The 20,525-nt window shown below is 46.2% G+C and overlaps 2 protein-coding genes across 3 annotated transcripts; one reads left to right on the top strand and one right to left on the bottom strand.

Annotated features, from left to right (window-relative positions):
* The first annotated feature begins 77 nt into the window (after positions 1 to 77).
* Positions 78 to 867, top strand: C12H6orf226 (chromosome 12 C6orf226 homolog). The gene is made up of 2 exons (XM_040611856.1): positions 78 to 295; positions 759 to 867. The coding sequence occupies exons 1-2, from the start codon at positions 102 to 104 to the stop codon at positions 823 to 825; spliced, it is 261 nt and encodes an 86-aa protein (XP_040467790.1). The 5' UTR covers positions 78 to 101; the 3' UTR covers positions 826 to 867.
* Positions 306 to 19,546, bottom strand: POLR1B (RNA polymerase I subunit B). Of its 2 annotated transcripts, XM_040611853.1 has the most exons (15): positions 19,372 to 19,546; positions 19,077 to 19,244; positions 17,152 to 17,298; positions 16,012 to 16,144; positions 14,872 to 15,008; positions 12,887 to 13,110; positions 11,205 to 11,376; positions 9,406 to 9,577; positions 8,339 to 8,620; positions 7,610 to 7,743; positions 7,023 to 7,193; positions 6,245 to 6,401; positions 4,760 to 4,956; positions 4,096 to 4,349; positions 306 to 1,962 (listed from the first exon to the last, which is right to left on the bottom strand). In XM_040611853.1, the coding sequence occupies exons 1-15, from the start codon at positions 19,513 to 19,515 to the stop codon at positions 1,080 to 1,082; spliced, it is 3,375 nt and encodes a 1,124-aa protein (XP_040467787.1). In that variant the 5' UTR covers positions 19,516 to 19,546; the 3' UTR covers positions 306 to 1,079. The 2 variants fall into 2 exon arrangements, with proteins under 2 accessions (XP_040467787.1, XP_040467788.1); XM_040611854.1 differs by lacking the exons at positions 16,012 to 16,144; positions 19,077 to 19,244; positions 19,372 to 19,546 and having other exon boundaries at positions 17,152 to 17,224.
* Between the last annotated feature and the right edge of the window lie 979 nt (positions 19,547 to 20,525).

Below are 20,525 nucleotides of genomic sequence, written 5' to 3'. Positions count from 1 at the left end.
ACCAGCAGCAGTGGTACTGGCCCTCCCCTGCAATGGTACGGCCCAGTGCGGCCAACCCCCAACCCCCCCCCCGGCGCTGCGGTGGTACGGCCCGCCCCGCCATGGAGCAGGAGCAGGAGCAGGCCGCGGCCCCGGCGCCAGCCCTGGCCGAGGTGCTGCGGCTGGTGCAGAGCGGCCAGGAACCGCCGGGCGTGCGGCGGCCCCACGTCTCGCCCACAGGGGACAGCCCCACGGCCTCCCGCCTGCCGCCCCCCCTCAAGCCCTGGGAGCGGCCCCCGCACGGCTCCGCACACAGGTGACGTAGAAACGTACAAAAAACTTTTAACAAGAAGCGTAAGGGGGGAGGGGCCAGCAAGCACCGGCGAGTCGCAGGGCGCCTAGCCCGCAGCGCCGGCTGCAGCCAGACCCCCGCCTTCCTCTCCTCCTCCAGGCCGAGAGGAACGCACCACGGCCACTGTCCGGCTGCCGCGGCGTGCTGGGCTCCGCGGCACCGACCGCGCCCAGGGCGGCCCCGGCTCGGCCTCCTGTGTCCTGCGGCCAAAGCTGCGGCCTCCTGCAGCAGAGCCTTGGGCCTTCCTCTTGAGTCTCAAGGCATATGTCTTGAAATAAAGCAAACAAAATATGTCCAATCACTTTTAACACGTATCCATCATTAAGGCATACGTTTCACAAGGATTTTTCTTCAAAACAATCTCTTCTTTTTTTCATCATTTCCAGCATTCGTTTCATGCTGGCTCATGACCTCTTCATCTTTGCAGCTGCAGCCAGTGCTCTGAGAACAAAGAACCCCCACCACTCGACCCAGCAGCCCCGTGGGAACAGTGATATTGCTTGATTTCCATACGCCACATCTCAACAGCTAATGATACTTTCAGGAAGTGCAAACAAACTTCAACAGAGCCACATTTCCTCACTGTTCAGCTTGGAAACAACCCTGTCTCAAATACAAAACGTAAAATTAATCTTGCAAACGTTCAAAGAACCTGAGAACTGACTTAAAGGTTGAAACCCGCAGGGGGCAAAAGCGGGGCTGACACATGCTTCTTCCTTCGCAGCATCATCACCACTGTGCTCAAGGACTACTCCACATTGAGCTTTGTTTTTATGTTCATGGCTGCCAGCTCTGCCACAAAGTAACGGAAGACATGGGGCACAGGGACAACTTCTATGGTATCCACCTTGTTGCAGACAGAGCAGGAGTACCTCCTGTTGCTTGTCACAGAGGAGGAGTGCGGTGGTTTCTCCAGCACAGGAGAAGTCATGCTGCCACAGCTCATGCAGACATAGGCTATGGAGCCATCAGAGCAGTTGAACAGGCGGTCTTGCAGCAAGAAAGATGTGCCATGAGCCAGCAAAGCATCACGCTCCATCTCGCCAAAGCGAATCCCACCTTCCACATTCCTCCCCTTGACAGGCTGGTTGGTGACAGCGTCTCGGGGCCCTGTTGTCCTCACCTGGAACTTGTCTGAGACCATGTGGCGCAGGCGCTGATAATACACCACTCCCACAAAGATCTCTGCCTCCAGCTCCAGGCCACTGATGCCACTGTACATCTTTTCCGTCCCAAAGAAGTTATAACCTGCGCTCACTAAAGTCTCACCAAAATATTTCAAAGCCGAGTTCTTCTCCGTGAAGGTGAAGGGAGTGGCATCGTAGGCAACGCCATGCAGTGCCGCTGACTTCCCCGCCATGCTCTCGATTAACATCCCAATGGTCATGCGGGAGGGAAAGCCGTGAGGGTTGAAGAGGATGTCTGGTACTATCCCATTCTCTGTGAACGGCATATCCTCAGCTGGCCAGAGCTGGCTCAGGATACCTTTCTGCCCATGACGGCTGGCAAATTTGTCTCCAACAGTTGGGTTTCGGGGAACCCTCACAGTGATGCAAGCCTTCTTGAATTTCCCAGTGCCACGGTCATTACTGCATAACCTGATGTTGTCTACAATGCCAACTTCCTTATTCCTGTGTAGGTGGAGAAACAATCACAGCAAAGGTGTCAGATGTGCTTTTATCTAGGAAAAGCAAATGAAGGAAAAGAAAACAAACGGCTTCCCAAGTCTCATAAAATGCCTTGGGACAGCTGGGGACACCACCATTTTGAAAAGTACTATTCAGTAGTGAAGGAAATCAGACTGCATAAGAGAGCAAGGAAGAAGTACCCTGGCATCACACAAGTGCCATTCATCTGCTTTTTCTAATACTAGAAGCATAGCTGCAGGTGATCAGGTAATGTGCCACCCATGATTTAAAATAAAGCTCATTTAAACCATGTTCATCTGTATCACAGTTTTAACTGGGAGACTGCACCCCAGTGCCATTTGTTTGTGTTAAGGCAGCAGTCCCTCTCCCTACCCCCCAAGAAATCTGCACCATCTTTGTGGGATATAAAAATGAAGAACTGGGTTCAGTGGAAAGCAAAGAGGAGAGTTCAGAGCAGGAAGAGAAGGCAAAGTGTGAGCTGAGAGGGCTTTGCCAACAAGTGCCAACAAGTTCAGGGTGTGCTGCTTCTCCAGGTGAACCCTCACCCTGATGTTCCATGTGCCCGGTGTCTGCTGCAGGATTTACTGTTGTTACAGAACTTCCAGCCCAAACTCTCCACTCATTTGGAGATGACAGCTAAGGAATAAATACACTTTGTCCTATGTTAAGACAAGATTACTCTTCTCCTTTGAAGTCCTAATAAACAGTGTTTGCAGAAGGCCTATACCTAAGTTTAGCTTCTGTTTCAAAGCTATTATTTTGCTGTGTTGAAAAGCAACCAGGGTACAGGCCATCACCAGAAAAAAACAAATACCCCTAAAACCGTGCTGAAGCCAAAGCCTCTGTCCTCTCTCCCCTCCAAGCCACACGTAAGATCTAGCAGTGTCTGCAGCACTTAGGACAGTAGGGAGAACTCCCTCTTAAGGGCCCAGGGTCTCTTGGCAAACTGGGGGCAGCAGCCGACACCGAGAGCTGGGAACCTTGTCTCTCTGTAGGAACCGAAATAATTATCTGATTTGGACCATCAATAAACAAAAGCTCAATGGCACAGCAGTAAAATGGTTCTCTAGATAAGGAACCTGAACTAAAGCTGGGCTGGCATGAGATAGCTAGGACACAGGAGCGTGAGGTGGGAGAGCCAAAGAGGGTTCCACAAGTGCAAGGACAGGGCTGAGCTTACAGATCCCCACCACCATGTGCCCAGTCTCTTTGCCATGTTCTGTCACCACGATGACTAATTCTATGAGTCCACAGGAGTCTCCTCAGGACAGCTAAGGCACCACTTATCACAAACAATCCTTCCCAGTAATGCCAATTACTGTGTTACTCAAGTGCTCCTCAAACTACAGTGTTATCCTCACTCTATCAATGCTGTAGAGAGACACAGTCAAAGCCTAAAGTTGTACAGATGACTGGGAGCACAGGATGCATTTAAATATATCAGGTTTTGTCAATGTTTTTGCTTCCCTTCCCTAAAAGAATTAAGAGCATTTTAATGAAAGCCTCAGCAGCCTTCTCTCTTTCAACTGAAGTTAAAAAATCTTGCAAAACTTTGCCCCAAAATATCCCAGAGGGAGGGAAGGGTGTAGTTAACACATTTTAATCTAGCGGTTTGGAAGCTGCAGTGTTAATAAAAATTATATTGAACCCCTAAGCCTGTAACAACTTTTCTTACAAGGTTTTCTGGCAAGTCTCTGGGACCAGGCACTTCAGTTTGGGTTTCTGTTTGGTGTTTCTTTGGGTTTTTCAGGCAGAACAGCTTATGCGAGTCAATTAACAAAAAGCTACAGAAAACGACTGTGGGGCATGTGCAGAGGAACAGTCCTTGGGAAGCAGCAAGATATTTCTGCAAGTTTTTTCTTTTTACTGGCCTCACATTTTCCTCCTGGGAAAAGTCAGGCTCTGCAGCACACATTGGCTTAGAGAAAAGCCATGATACACACACAGGAGTCACCTGCAACATGAACTTCATGCTCCCTCTGTCAAGACAGGACAGTATTGTGAGAAGGAAAGGGAACACCTAGAGGAAAAAATACTGAAGCTCATCAGGGCCAGGAGCTCTCAAGACTGCTCACCACCAAGCATGTGGGGCCAAGAGGGACAAGCTGTACTTACGGATAGTAGATAGTGAAGGTCTCCCCTGTGTTGAGGTTCATGTAGCTGTAGAAAGGGTCCCCAGGCTGTAGGAGAGAGCCAACAAAAGGTAGTCCATCAGCATCCAACTTCTCTGTAACATTCGGATCACCGAGCCTGACGCCAAATACTAAATTGTCGCCTGTCCTGCTGGCTTTAAGGGAAAGGTCAATGCTCTCCATCTTGATAACGCTTCCATAAGCAAACCCTCTCTGCCAGGAAGTTTTGTTCACAATCTAAAAAGAAGAAACAAAGGCCTGTTAAACACTTGCTAATAACTTCAACAAAGACAGCATTTACATTCCAATCTAATGTGTACCTTTTCAACATTGCCTTCCTAAACAAAGCCTCCCAGCAAGTCACTGGTCCAAATGGCCCACATCTCTTGTAACCCCAGTATTTGCCAATGCTGGAAGCCCTGCTGCTGCCTTGCATAAGGGAGGGAGCTCTGCTCTACTCTCAGTACACCCAGCACTACCTGTGCAAAAACTCTTAACTGCTGTTGCTCCTGTATCTGCCCTAAAAGGCTCTGTGGACTAGCAGAAGCAGAAAATGGTCTTTGCTCAGCTAGGTACCACTCTTCTTCCCAGTCCTCCACATCAAACTCCTTTAGAAGACAGCAGGCTTTCTCCTTTTGGTGGCTTACCATTGCATCTTCCATGTCATAGCCGCTGTAGGAGATGACAGCCACAATTGAATTGGTGCCGATCGGGTAGCTGTCCATACCATAATAGTCATACATGCTGGGCCGCACCAGAGGGCTCTGGGGAGTGTGAAGGTGGTACAGCTTGTTATCTGAGCGATCCTTGTAGTTATAAACTGGAAACCCCATGGTTTGCTTTCCTATAAAGACAGATAGAAAGTTGCATTTATTCAGGATCAATTCAAAGTACATCTGTGTTTCATCCTCTGTGTACCTTGTTAAGAAGAAAGCGGAAGAACAGTTTAGAGGGATTATTGATCTTAAACCCCTTGGAATTTAGTAGTTGTCCTAGTCCAGCTACAAAAGTTTCTAAGAACCACATTACTCAACTCCTTTCACAGCATTTCATAAAGGACTATTTGTAATTTTGTGTCTTCTCTGCAATTTCAAAATCTTCAATCAGGTTGGTATAGTGTTTTTTGGTTTGTTTGGGTTTCTTTTTGTTGCTGTTGGTTGGGGGGCTTTTGTCTCCTCTCCCCAGAGCTTCCCATAGTGAGACACACCTTACTTATTTCCAGGCCAAAAAGTATTTGCTGCTGCAGTATCAATGTATTGACAAAGAAAACAAGTTTTAAACAGTCATGTTGGTACTTTCAGAAAGGTATGAAAAAGCGGTAGTGTTTTAAGGACATCTTTCTGATCATATTGCCAGAAATTTAATCTGCTAGCAATGGTACTGAGGAAATGAGAGTTGCTCTCGAAATCCCTACCTACACATTTAGCATGATTTTTTTTTTTTTTTTTTTTTACAAAAAATAAGCTTGTTGCACATCACTTGTACCCCAGCAGATTGAAACCCCACTAAATACCCTATCCCAGCTTCTTTCAGACACCAAATAAATCAATTTAAATCTTTCTCAAATAGTTGTCAGAACCTCCCCCCACTCCTCTCCCGCTGCCACAGTGCTGTATTACTCTCTTGCTACAGATGCCAAGCAAGTGTCCTCTCAACAGCTGCACTGTCAAGACTGCAGCCACTCATTGAAAACAGGTGGCAAGGAAACCTCACACTAACTACTGCAGAGCATCTACTGTAGCTGCTGGTTAGAAGTAGGTTAACCTCTGTCAGTTGTGGGGATGAGAGGACTGTTGGTAGCACAGCTGTCAGACACGAGCAGCTGGTGCCATGCCCTTCGTATGATCAACAACATCAAATTAAGAAAAAAAACCAAACAAAACTTACTAAAGTAACATGAGTGCAATGACCTGGAACTGCCCACTGGAAGACAGCCAGGACAATGAACTTCATTTACTTTGCCATAAAAAAAATAGCTGTTCAGAAATGTCAGTGTTGAAATGACGACTGGAAAGAGCTGTTATTTGGGAATGCAGGAAGACACAAGAAAGAGTTTTTTGCCCCCTTCTTCCTTCTTGCCCACGGACTTGCAGCACCTAATAAGTAAATATTTTAAGTACTACAGCACTTACCCATCTGGCACTGGTACATGTTTCTTGGACTTTGGTTGTGGTCAGAGAATGGGATGAGGTTGGCCACCACGCTCAGAATGCTGTGAGGGAAGAGCTCCTGGTGAGTGGTCACTTTGGGTTCCACCTCTGACTCCAGCGAGGCCACATTCATGAAGATCTGCAAGCATCAAATGGGACAATGCTCACTTGCTTCCTTCTTTTAAAGGGAAGGAAGCAAAACAAAGCTGCCTCAATGTCTTTTTTTATTCATTTCAGTTTTAGCTGTGGTTGTTGCCTTCATCTTAGTGAATTAGCGGGCAAGAAAAATATCAGACAGCTGTTAAACTACTTATCACAATCACTGACCAACTGCAAGGAAAGCAAGCATGGGAATACAAAAACTCCTTCCTGTCTCCTGTTTTGATTGTTCCAAATGGCCAAGTTCTCTGGCAAGCCAGTGCTCGGCTGCCCGCAGCCAATTTGGAGAACACAATGGAACAGAGGTGAGACCATACACACAAGACAGCAATCCTTCACCTTAAAAGCTTTGCAAAGTTAGTACTGAGAAAGCAGCTTTCAGTATTCCAAAAAGATCCCTACAATCCATCTAAGGCATGGAAACCAACTAGCACAAGGTGAGAAAACCCTTTGGCCACCTATTCTAGCTGTTCAACACAAGCTCCCTATGTCCAACCCTCAGCTGCTTTCACATATATTTCACAAAAAAACCCACATTGTTTTCGATGGCAGGTACATCTGTAATAGTCAGCACTTTATAAAAGAAATAGGCAAACCCCACCTGTTCCAGAGTACCGATCCATTCAGTCCTTCCATAGAACAGGTTTCTGACAGGCCGCACCATCCGGCAAGGGGTAGTAAAAATGAACAACCCAGGATAGAGGCTGGGTTTTCCCGTCATTGGGATAAGGACCACTTCTGCCCGTGCAGGAAATCTCTTCTCTTGTGTTATCTGTTTGTGAAAAGAAATATCAATTTAGAAACAGAAACCAACACTGGTTTAGTTAAGCTGAATCCAACACAATGAAAACTTCAACCAAAGGTGTAGCTACTAATATAAAATGCCAGAGAACATTTTAAAATACTTCTAGAAAAGTCTCCACCAAAGAAAGGACTGAATAAGTCTATCTTACCTTTTTCAAGAAAAAACGACTTCATAAACCAGCAGACCAAACATATGGATATAAGCAAGAAAAACAGAAACACCCACTGCAATACTAGCATACAGTCAAAGATAACTTACTGGGTCAGATAAAAAAAAACACCCAACAAATTAATGGAAGTTTTAAAATACAGTTCCAAACATGCCTATTTTTGACCACTGCATATTGAGGTTGCTTAGCTAGGAAACATTTTAGACAAGACAACCTTGAAACGGCGAAGGGTTTCTGCAATCTCAGGAGCCAACTCCCGCTCCACCCAGCCCACTACAGAGCCGTCCAGCACAACTCTGTAACACTCTGCGTAAGGCTTGCTTGGAGTTGCATCGATGGGGGTGACACCTGTAAGAGGGGGTCGGTAGAAGGAACAGTCAAAAAAGCAAAGAAAACACAGAAGTCATTTCTGCAGGAAGACTCAATCCACACCAAAAAACTTTCTGAGACATCAAAAAATTTCAGATTGACAGGGCAAAGCTGTAGATCACTTAGTGGAAAATACGACGCATGCACAACTAAGAATGCCATTTCCCTCCTCACTTTTCTGACTGAATAAGGACTCCCGTTACGGTGGTAATCACAAGTGAGCTGCAGTTTAATTCAAGTCATCAGCAGCATTAGAAAGTCACTGCTTGGTCCAATTTCTTAGAGCTTGTACTGTGCAATCCCTTGTGCTTAAGTGAACATCTTCACTCCACAGCACAAAGCTAAGGGAGATTTACACTGAACTTTATGGTCTCCAAAAGGCTGACACGCCTATAGAAGCAAGGTGCTACATACCACTAAGCAGAAGCACAGCAAGTACAGGTTTAACTCGATTTCACCTTCTCAACAGTGTACAGTGATGGTATCTGGAGAACCTTGCCCAGATACAAGTTTGCAGGGCAGAAAGGTGAAAAGGAAGACTGCTTTGTTCAGTGATCAAGCCAGTAAAACATACCAAGGGAACATAACAAGGGTGGAATGTCTGTCACAGGTGCCATCTCTGTCACTATTTCACACACAGCTGTCATGTGGTTCATCAGACCGCAGGGTTCTCCATCTGGGGTGTCCACAGGGCACAGGAACCCCCAGGATTCAGGCAGCAGCTTGCGGACAGTTGTAGTTCTCATCTGTGAAAATGCTGCCCCTCTGTGTATGCAGCGGAAGTGGGAAAGGTAACGAATGAAATTTAGCTTGTCACCCACCACACACAGACCGCTGTCCTGTAACATGCCCAGGCCTGGGGAACAAAATGGAAATTTTATGTCAGGATGTCATTCAGCTGTAACAAATTAAGTATGATGTTATAAGGCAGTTCCTTATTTTTCACTGACAAGCCCTAAAGATGCTTACACAGGATGCCGACAACAGAAAGCACATGTGCTGTTGCTTGTGCACAGGCAACTCTGTGTCCTGTAAGAGGCCCAGAGACTGAATTACAAGCTATTGCTTAAAATCCAGCTCCTTTTAGAAACACGTGAAAGTCATTCCCAGTGCAGTGACTTGGGGATTTGCAGCTGGTACTTTTTACTGAAGGTCTGTGGCCTTCTGATCTCGTTGCATTTTCTAGTCAACATTCCATTACATCACCACACTAGGCACTTCAGGGAAGTACCAGGTGAATTTCAAATTACATTAGTGAAGGCATTTAAGATCACGTGACCAGTGGGGCTGTCCTGACACATAAATGCCCCTTCTCCGTCTTACACTGCACCTTTTATGAAGAAATAAGTCTTTGGGGGAAAAAAATATGGTTGCTGTTTTAGACAATGCTAAATTTAGTTTCAACTGTTTATCTGAGTAAAGGCTTTGCTTTAATAGCTAACCTGTTTACACCATGCATACAGTCTATGCCTGAGGAGAAATCTCACCTTTCTCTTCAACTATTCCTTTGCTCAAACCACTTTCACTAATTCAGTTATGCCTGCATAAAAGCAGCTGTTTTCAGTTAAGAGCTCAGTTTTATGTTGTCTCTCATCCTGTTTAGCAGGAAAAAAAAAAGGCTTCTTCAGCCTGAAGATTTACCCGTTTTAGATCGCAGGTTACCAGTTGCCAGAAGATATTCAAATGGCTTGGTAAAGTCTGTTGCCAGGCCGAATGCCTTCACCAAGCTGTCTGCATTTATGCTGATATCTGCCTTTTCTGTTTTTTTCTCCAAAACAAACTTAACAGATTGAAGCCAGCTTTCAAGCCTCTCCTATGGTTTAAAAGTGAGAGATTTAAATTTAAAACAGGAAAATAAAAGCTCAAGGTGAAACTTCAGATCAGTTGGATGTGCTACAGAAATCCTCTGAAATCAGCAGGATGGACAACTTTTAGCGAGCTGAAAGTTCCAGCTGTATTTCCCACACCAACTTCATTTTATCAAAACATTTCACACCAACACAGACTTGTACAGAAAACCCCCATCCAACAGCTTAGTAATCAATCCCACCCAGACTAGTGACGAGCCTGGCAAACAGAGTACAATAACAGAATTTCATAAACAAAACCAAAACCAGAAACTGTACTATAATCTGACCGCACGAATAACTCTACTGATTAGCCTGCTAAATACAGTGATGAAGTAAACCCAAATTATTAAGTAAGTTTAGATACCAAAACTTGAAGGCCATGGACACACAGTACTCAGATGTTGCTGAGACAGTGGACTGGATTTTCATTTAAACTGTAGTTTGATCACTGCTGTGATCTTTGATACTATATAGAAACAGGGAAAAGGACATAAGTTAGCCAAGAATGCTTTGAACTCTTAGTAAAAATCTACTCTATACAGCCACGCTGTGTCTAACTGTATGCTCTATAGTCTGTGTAGGATCTTTACATTCAAAAAGGGGCTGTTAACTCACTCCCCCTGCTGATCTGACAGGCCCAGGCAGGAAAGCAGCCTTACCTGGTTCCTGGCGGCAGTTCCATATAGGGCTAAAATGCTTCACAGAACTCACTATTTTATTTCTAAACTCACTGAAACCACTCAAGTATTAGAGAGGTTTTAGTACCCTTTCAGAAAAACAATGCTAAAGAAAATTTCAGCTAAACCAGAAAAGAACAGTTAAAAAAAAATATCTAATAACTCAGAAGTATCTTTACTTAGGGATGGGAACTACTGCTTCACAACAATTTTCATGGGATAGTCAAGCTTCTGAACAGGAATACCTTCCTCCTGGCAACCTGCAATGACGAATCCCTAGAAATAAACTGAATTCAAATAGAATTGGAAGAGAACAGGAAACTGCCTTTTTACATCACCAGTGATACATTAACTCTGTAAGTCAGAAGCATGCTATCAACTTCTTGATCCATAAAGGAATTTAAAGATGGAAGAGCGATGACATCATGAATCATCACTTTTGGAAGATAGGGGGTGTGGGTGGGGGGCAGTTATTGTCTTACATGGCCATGTGAAACAGCAGCAATACCACAGGCAGGTCTCCACCACTCCCATATCAATCAATACAACAGAAGTACGCTCTTTCCAAACCTTCTTCAAACACCAGAAGGATTCATATTCCTCCTTCCTGAGACTCCCACCCTGAATGGGGCACTTTCATTTGCTCTGGAAGGCTATGAAGCTCTGTATTCCAGGTTCCAGGTTTTGTACAGGCTGTTCTTCAGCGTATTCAGCACCCTACACCGAGACAGCCAAGCCTTCCTCAACTACACTGCCTGGTCAGACTACATCCAGCATGCTCTCAGCCTTCATAGCACACCCAGGCTGCCTGCTCTCCAGCCTGGCCTCCGGACTTCTCCTGTCCCCATGGTCACTGTGTGGTCAGGACTGGACAACCAATACATTCACAGGTTTAAACCCCACAAGACCTTACCTTTAAGAACATAAGGAAAAGCTGTCCTGGGGTAAGCACTTCTTGATTCATCAGACTGTCTGGGTTATCCTCCATGCACTCCCCTTTGGCAAAAGCATACAGCTTCCGGGTCATCATACAGAGCAGGTAGAATTTTTCAGTTCTGTCTGTCAGGTGTATGCAGATACACTTGCTGGAGGAAGAAAGGAGGACAGCTAACACTGTCTCTTCATGCTAGCAGTTCTTCAAGTTTTTCCTAAGTAATTTTTTTTTTTTTTTTTGGCTAAAAAGCCTGACAAGGCACAGGCTTTTCCAGTTGCCCTTAGTATTAGAAGAAAATTTCAAGAAATAATAATAAAACCCCCACAAATCCAGAGATGGAGCTGAAAAACGATCAACTTGCCTTTTAAGGGGCTAGTTTTATTAGGGATATACTTGGATGATTAGATGAAAATGAACCTTGTGGAAGACTGATTTTACACACCCTGACGTCAGATGTCCTTGTAAGTACAGTTCATGTAAACAGGTATTTAAGTTAGGACCAGTCAACAGCTGGGGTCTGCATGTTATTTTACAGTAGCTATGACACCAAACACAGGCACATATCCACATACATGCACCCCACCCCAAATCTGAGCTGCAAACTAGTAGCAAGCTGCAAAATACTTCTGTCAACGCTATCAGTGTCCTGCTGCGGAAAACCCAAATGCCCACTGCTATCAACCCATGTGTGGAAAACTTTGGGCTGAACACCACTCTAGCATAAGCAAAAAGGCAAGCCCCACCTAAGTCTCACTAAAACTGATCCAGTGCTGCCCAAGATGCTTGAGATCACTCGCACTCCAAGACACAACAGTCTTGTGTCAGCACTCAGAGATTGTTACAGCTTTTCACTTCTGCCCTACGTCGCCCTCTACTGAAGCCTTCGCAACGAAAATCGGAGCAATTCCAACTTTCCTGAAAGTATCCACTCACATCCTAGGTACAACGTTCTGTGCTTCCAGCTGGTCTATGGACTTTTAAGCGGCCCTCTGAGGCACATGCAGGCCGACCTTGTGTTTCCAGCAACCTGACCACTCCCTATGTACTCGAGGACCTGGGCACCCCAAATGATCCTTTTCCTGTGCTAAAAATCCTCTTAAAGAGCAAACACATAATTTACTAGGAAAATAAATTATTTAGTTTAATGCCTGTCACACCAACAGTCTCAAAGCCAGCTCTTCCTTCCTTTCTAACTTATTCCATGGAAGAAGCAAGATTTTACAGCATCTAATTACCATTTTAAAAGATAAATGTAATTCTTGTCATAGTTGCCAATGACTGTGTGACACTAATAAAGTGTTGCAAATTGCAGTGCTTCTGTTCAACGGCCTCAAGCAGTCACAGACCTAGTTTTAACCTTCTCTTTTAAAATATTCTTATTTTTCATCAAATACATCAGAAAATCCTATCTAAATAGCAAGTGACACCTGAAATCATTTTGGGGATACCTGTATCAACCCACTAAAACACATAATTCTGAACACCACAAACAGATTATCGGAACAACCTGGAGTCTCATCAGAAACTGTCCCTGGCTATTGTTCTATAAATGCATGTGAAAACCGTAACAAAGCCTGATGCCATACGGCAGAGTACTCTTAAACCTGCCTATAATTTCAATATACACTGAATCACACGCTCCTACATGCATACATACATACTTCAAAATGAAATCTGCCACCTGTTCATTGCTGTACCACTCAGGAAGGTTAAGTTTTACTCTGAAGCTCCTTCCCAGGTATTCGAGGACATTCTGCTGTGTCAAACAGCCTGCATCCACTACTGCTCTCATCATCTCAGTAACGCAGTTCACATAAAAGGTGTCACTTTCCTTTTCTTTGACCAACTCTTCAAAAATCTTGTAGTCTGGGAAATTAACTAATGCCTGAAAGACAGATGTGTATCAGATCAGAAAAACATGTCATAGCAGCACCTGTCCATACAATACAGCAAAAGAACTAGGGCACTCCACTAACCTAGGTTTCCAGTCCTCTGGAAATATCTTTCCACCATGCAAATGGAAAAATACCCTGGGATTGAGGTGCTTAGAGAGTAACGCACAGGATATTCATACCTTGATGATGATCACAAGTACTCCCAATCCAATGAGACCCTTGGAAAAAATGGAACCTGCACCCTCTAAATTAACAGGTTTCTTTTGTTTAGGTAAAAATTACTACTACCTTTACAGAATGAATTCACATGGAAACATGAATTTAATTCACCATTGTCTCAAGCTGCTACTTCTCATGAAAACCAAAAGGCAATTCAGCTCATACCTAAATCCAACATTCTTAGTTAGCTCTTTGTGTTATAATGGCTTCCTAATAGTTTTCTAATTGTCAGAGTTAAGCAAGTACTCTGTCCACCAATGACTTCTGTATTTACTGACAAATGTGCCTCAACCTTAAGTAACTATTTGTTCATTACATTTAAGCAAGCTTCAAAAAGTTCAGGAAAAATTGAAGGCTACATGAAAAACCAAGGCAGATTTCTTTATGAATGGGGGCAATGTAAGCTCAGTTCTGCTGCTTGGTAGTCATGAAACAAACAATCTGGAAGCAGCCTGAGCACGTGCTGCCTCTTGTACAATAGAGAGCACTGGGATGACCACACAGCAAGAAGACACCAGAATTACAGCCAGAACAGAAGCCACAGCAGGACCTGGATGGGCCACAGGAAACCAGTACAGTGATGCAGGGGGAGGGTGGATGCTAACCCACCATGACTACTTATGGCAGAATTCGAACTTCAGACAAACAGCCTGCTTACCCTGAGATCCCATGAGCTACCAGAAAGTTATTACAATTTCTTTTCATATTAAAACAACAGCTAATCAGCTACTTTTGGTAACTACTTTCGCTGAAACAGAAGTTAAAGAAAAGCATTCAAGGAAAAGTGAAATGCATTCTGCAACAGCAATGTGAATACAGCAGGCTGAAAGATACAAATTCACCAAGGTCGATTTACACGATGCTTCCATCATGTAGCCACTGATTTGCTCTAACAATTTGCTGCTGTAGCTGAAATACACTGCTGAAGTGCTCTGCATCTGCCACCCCAGAAAGCGTGCTTTTACATGGTAATTTAAAAAGTCTTGGCTCAAGTGAAACTTTTGCCTGCTATCCAAAGAACAGTTTACATCCATCAAATGTGCTCAAACAGACCCTTCCAGATCTTCACTGCTTCCAGTTCCAATCAGAAACAGCATTCTATTTTTCTCCTTACAAACAAACAAAAAAATCCATTCACTGTTTACTTTCAGATGGGACAACCTGACTTCAATCATTAATGTTGTTCACTCACCAAACACTCAGCTGTCATCCTGCTTAAAAAAGATTCCCAAGATCTTTCACATTAGGTGACAAACATTTATATCCTCCAAGAGCTATTCATCCAGAGCCTTTATCAGCAAAAAGCCATGAAACCCATGCGTAACTCTCCCCTCCTCTCCTGACTCCCCCCTCCACATTCCTTTTACATTACAGGCATAAACCTGGTTTCGACTGTAGTTCTTCAGCCACTACAGGAAGGATGACTGAACACACTTAACATGGAATTAGCTTCTTCTTGTTACTTAAATAAAAATGCTTAGCAAAACTGCTGTATTTATTCAACACAGAAAGCACGAGCATTAAGTGTTTACCTTCAGAGCAAATCCCAAAGGAAGGAAGAACAACTCTTTCTGAAAAATGAAATTCAACATGACACAACCATTTTCCAAGTAGTGAAGGTTCATGTTTATTGCAGTGTGCTCATCCTTAACACAGTGCATCACTACTCCTGCAAAAATTAACACAAGCAAAGAACAACATGAGCTGTTACAAAACCAACCAGCTGCATTGCTGTGACATGTTCAAACAGGTGTGAGACAGTTCATGAGAGAAACTTTGGTACTTCGTGGCTGAGAACAGGAGGTAGATAACTAGCTGCAGCATCAGTCTGCCATTTCAAATAAATCTACCAGCTCAATTCAGTTCTTAGTGGACAAATGTCACAGGACAGCCAGCACACTTGCTGAGAGGCTTGGAAGATGCATAAAGTTTTCTTGAAAAGGAAAGCCCCAGGCCTCAACTATTCTGCCTGTAACTTTAGGTTGTAAGATACAGCAACACACAAGTGCTCTTCCTAATTGCACTCTGGTCATTTTCACATCCCTGTGTTCAGGGTGGTACCCGCGTTTCCTGGTCCTGCCCCCTGCTATCCACTGCAGGACAAAGAAAAATGAAACAAATGGGACCGTTTAAACTGGCACTGCCTTGAAATGAATTAACGTGGAATTATGGTGTGTGCTCAAGCACCACGGTCCAGTCAAAGCAGCAGCTAGTAACACCGGAGTTTAAAAACTAACTTTTCTGGCTTAATTTTAAACTCCTTTGGGTCAGCCAAGGATCTAGTTAACCTGCTCTCGTGTACATTAATCTGCCATCCTGAAGTATGGATAAACAAATTCCATTAAATCAGTCCGGTTCAGAAGTTTACACTGACTTCTACCGAAGACAGGGTTTTAGTTACACCTTCCACAAACCAAAAGGTTACAGGTACTGTGAGGCCTGGAACACACCACCTCGCTCAGCATGGGCAGCTCAGACAGCTCCCACAAGGCAAGCACCTGCCTCATGCTTGCACCACCACAGCAGTGCTCACCCTGTATTTTTATATTTACTAAACCCCAGAAACATCATACAAGAACTACAGTAAAACAAACTACCAGGAGTCAGCTAGGTCACTCCTGTTTGTCCCAAGCAGTTACTAGCAGGATGCTGCAGGAAACTGTTCAGCTTACCATACTCCGTGAAACCAGGGCCTCTGTTTTTCCATTTGTGTCTTGTCATCGCAAGAGGGAAATTTCGCCTGGGCATAATCAGCATCCTAATAACTTTTTCTAAGCCATTAATTATGAAGTAGCCTCCCATTTCCTTGCAGGAGAACAAAAATTACTTTAACATGCTTAGAAACTCATAACCCAGCATTTAAAGTAAGAGACAAACCCGCTTGTATTATACTGTGTTATACAGTAAACGCAAAAATGTAGTGTTTTAACTTTAAACACATAGCAAGACATACGTTTCAGCATTGCATTTGGAAAGGCTGCAGTCCTTGCCAGTGACTATTAAGTATAAATGTAGCATAAAGTGCAAGGAAAGGGATGCATATTCCACAATTTAAAGGAAGGAAGAAAAAAAAAACCAACAAAAAAACCTGTGTGGTCAACTGAGTGGATTTGGAGAGCTGATGTTAACTATTTTTTTAATAAATAGTCTGAAGCTCTCATTCTGAGTTTATAAACCAGAGGTATTTTCAGTGCAGAAAATCTCCTTCTGGTCACATACAAGCTTAACACTGATAAATGTATAGCTCCCCAAATGGTATGGCATTAGACACAAGGTGTTTCAGCAGCGAGTAATACCATGAATAAAGATACAAGTGGCATACTACGGGGGCAGCAATAGTACGACACTATAGAATTTCTTTCATAGCTTGCTTACTCTTTTTGTGAGTGCAAAATACAGCACTAAATAATTCTGTACTCAGTTACCGACAGCTGACATGCTACTGGGGAGACAAGGAAAGAGCTGCCAAAGACAACGGAGAATAAAAATGTCTCTTTCAATGTCTGTTCTCTGAATCTTTGTCTCCAGATGCCCATTCACAGCAACACAGCCTCAGCTGCTGGTTAGCAGTTGAGAAATCATACACTGGAACTGCAGGTGTGAGCACAAACAGATCCCTCTATCCAAAGACAGCTATGACTGCAGTTTTTTCAAGATGCTGTATGGAACCACCGTAAACCGGGTATGTTCAGAGAAAACAGCAAGCGGAACTTGAAACAAAATATAAATGCTCAAGTCTTGTAAAGAGAAGCTGGTCTGATACACTGCTCATGTAAAACGCAGATTTTCCTGACCCACCACATCCCCCTTACCTCTTCCTCCTCATGGTGCTGCATGAGCTCTTGTGGAGAAAGATTATAGAGATTGCACAATTTGGACTTCACCATGATTGGAATATACCCCAGGGGCTGTTTAATAGTCCCTTGTAGCTCACCATTCACCGACCAGCCAATGTCAGCCTAAAATGACACAATGCAAAGAGTGAGCAAATTAAGTTGCCCTTTTAATCTTTCCTGCTATATCAGCCATACATTTAATATAACCACAACCTGTTTAACAAACTTCTGTTGCTGTAAAATGTAATAATACAAAGCAGAACTAGTAGATACATGCATAAAGATGATGCTCTGGAAAACAGTCAACGTGGGTTTACAGGTTGAAGAAAATCATACAAGCCTAGAAGAAGGTGAAGAAGCTGTTTAGTAGAGTGGAACAAAGTTGATAGAGCCTACTTTGCCTTTCAGACACTTCAACAGAGCAGCCTAAATAAAAAAAGGCAGCCACAGGATAGGAAAGGAAACCTCAGAAGTTAGTTAACAGTTAGAAGAAAAAGTGGAAGAAAACAGAAAGCGTTCAGTGAGAGGACTTCCAAACTACAAGCTTGCAGAACCTTTCCTAAGATTTGTTCACTTAACATGTTCACAGGTAATCTGAAAAGTGAGAAAGAAAAGCGCGTGTGAAAGAAAATGATTTATTGACAATAACAAGATCCGGCAGCACACATGCAGAAGGACTCCTTTATCGTACAAAACAAGGTAATGAAATGCACTGTGGGCATAAACAATCCTAACGTTATATGCAGGATGACAGGCTTTAAAAGAGCTGCTGCCACACAGGAAAGAAACAGCGGCATAGATTAACCGAGCCTTAGGGATTACTAGGGAAGGGAAGTGTTACTGTGCCCCTCTAAATGTGCAGCCTCACACTGACACCTCTGCACAGTTCTGGTCTCCAGCTTAAGCAATGACTACAGGTACAAAGTGGCTCCCATAGCAGCAGCAGCTCAGCAGACAGGGGCCTGCTTCTCACCTTGGGGAAATGAGAAGGGCAGAAGAACCTAAGGGAGGGGTACATGGTTAAAGGCAGCTCAGTGGCAACAAGAAATGATTACACACTGCTGATTGCTGGGCAAGGGCTGGCAGCAGGAGAGACTAACCAAACCTGTCCCAGCACAAGGCAGTACCTTCTCACACAAGGCACAGCAAAATGTTTTGTTCCAACTGTTCCAAGCACTTACAATTAAACATACACTGGAAAAACTGATGGGAAAGAAAAATAAAAGCACCTCTAGCTCAGGAAAACCCCAGAGTCACTGGGGAAATGGCAGTGAACAACCTCTGACTGTTCCACTTTCATCTTCAGATAAGATGCTACACTTACAGTAGCTTTTATGACTGTTAAGTTGTAATGCTTCGGACAAAGAAGAAAAAAAAGGCTGAAATGAAAAGGCAAGCAAACATTCCTTTGCACCGGGTGCCTCATGCAAACGAACAGCTCAGACACAACTGCACAACTTTAAATGAAAGCAGCAATGGCTGCGCGCTCCTTTCACAGTACAAAGGAGAACACTTGTTGGAGGTGCTTCTCCTTCTCTAGGGAAATTTCAGAGCAATTCAGGATGAACATATGACGTGAACAAGAGCGATTCATAACCGCTGACTTCCATGCGGCAGCAACACTGCTTTTGAAATCAGGGTTCCCGCAGGAGCAAGGTATGGCCTGCCACGCTCTCTGGGATGACACCGTCTCCTTCCTCGGAGCACCGCCGGGACCCGTGTGGAGGCAGTGCGGCAGAGCGGGGCCCGGTGCGGGGCGCAGCTCCCGCCCCCCCCGCGGCGGACGGCACCGGGCGGGGGGTCGCTCGCCAGAGCCCGCAGGGACGCGGGAGGGGCCGTGCCCCCCAGGGCTTCCCCGCGGGGCAGGGACCGCGCGGGGCGGGCGGCAGCCGGGCACTCACCACGATGCGGCCGCGGTAGGTGCTGCGCAGGCCGCGGCACTCGGCGGGGAACACCCTGCGCTCCTGGCACAGCGCGCCGGCCGGCACGGCGGGGGGGGCGAGGGACACCCCCGCCAGAGTCAGCGTCACCCGGCTGTCCTTCAGCGCCAGCTCCAGCGGACACAGCTCCTGCAACGGCACCGGCACCGGCTGCAGCGCGGCGGGGGGCGGCGGCAGCCCACAGCCCGCAGGCCCAGGCCCACAGGCCGTGAGGCCGCAGGCCCAGGCCCGGCCCACCCCGCTTCGCCCCCCAAACCTGCACGGCGCGGTAGACGCCCTCGCTGACGGCGTAGTTGAAGGACCTGATGTGGGCACCGGCCAGGTCGCGCCGGGCCCCGCTGCTGCGCGGCGGCCGCGGCCGCAGCCGGTGGGGGTCGGGGTCCGCGCTGCGCTCCGCCATGCCCGCCCGCCGCGCGCCGCCTCACCGCGGGAAACGGCGCGAGCACTGGGGGGCGCTGGGGCACAAACGGCCGCGTGCGGCGAGCGCGCCTGCGCACGCTCCCCCCTCCCCCCCCCGCGTGCAGCCCACCCTCGCTCAGGGCCCGCCCGCCGCTGCCCAGAGCCGCCCCCCGGCCCTCCCTGCCCCACACAGCTGTGCCCCTCTTTGCTGCCCCCCATCCTCTGCCCCACCACCGGCCCCAGCCGTGTCATGTCCCCCCACCCAGTGCCCCACAGGCACCCCCAGCCCTGTCCCCCCACTGCTGCCGCCCCCAGACGTGCCCCCAGCTATATGCTCCTCCCGGCAGCACTGCTGCACGACTGGGCCAGCTCCTGGGGTCCTACGTGGCAAGGGGGGTGTGTGACACCCACCACAGGGGGGTTTCCCAGGGGACCCGACACCCCAGAACCCGCTGCCACAAGGACACGCTGCAGCCTGTGGGTTTGCATGTTTTAATTAATGATGGTTTAGGAGAGATGTGGGTAAGTCACCGGAGACTCACAAGCTCTGCCAGCCCCCCACGCACATGCTGACGTGGGGGTGGCTGGTGACAAACCGGAGCCTGGTGGGTGCCAGCACTGCTTGTACCCCGCCGTCCTCTCAACACCAGGGTTTTCCAAGGGCTGCCGCGGTGGGCACTGGCAATGAGACACGATTACAAACCTACACACAGCACAGCATCGCTCTGCTGGGGGAGAGCCGCACGTGGAAAGCAGGAAACGCTGAGAGCAGGGACATGCAAGCAGTCCTGACGGGTGCTGGGCACCGCAGCACTGGGCAGCCAGGCCACATGGATGAAGAGGCTTTTGAGCCTTTCTTAAGACTTCTCCGGCATTTTCTGTGGGCTGTGGCCAGCCACTGGATTGTGGTTGCACAGTAATCATGACCAAGCCGCTCTGAGACAAGCCACGTGGGAGCTACCTGAAACCCAGAGTCCAGCAGGGAAAATGCAGCCAGAGCACCTGGGCCTG

This window comes from Falco naumanni, chromosome 12 (assembly GCF_017639655.2).
Source record: "Falco naumanni isolate bFalNau1 chromosome 12, bFalNau1.pat, whole genome shotgun sequence".
Classification (NCBI taxonomy): domain Eukaryota; kingdom Metazoa; phylum Chordata; class Aves; order Falconiformes; family Falconidae; genus Falco; species Falco naumanni.
This window is presented reverse-complemented; position numbering and strand designations above follow the sequence as displayed.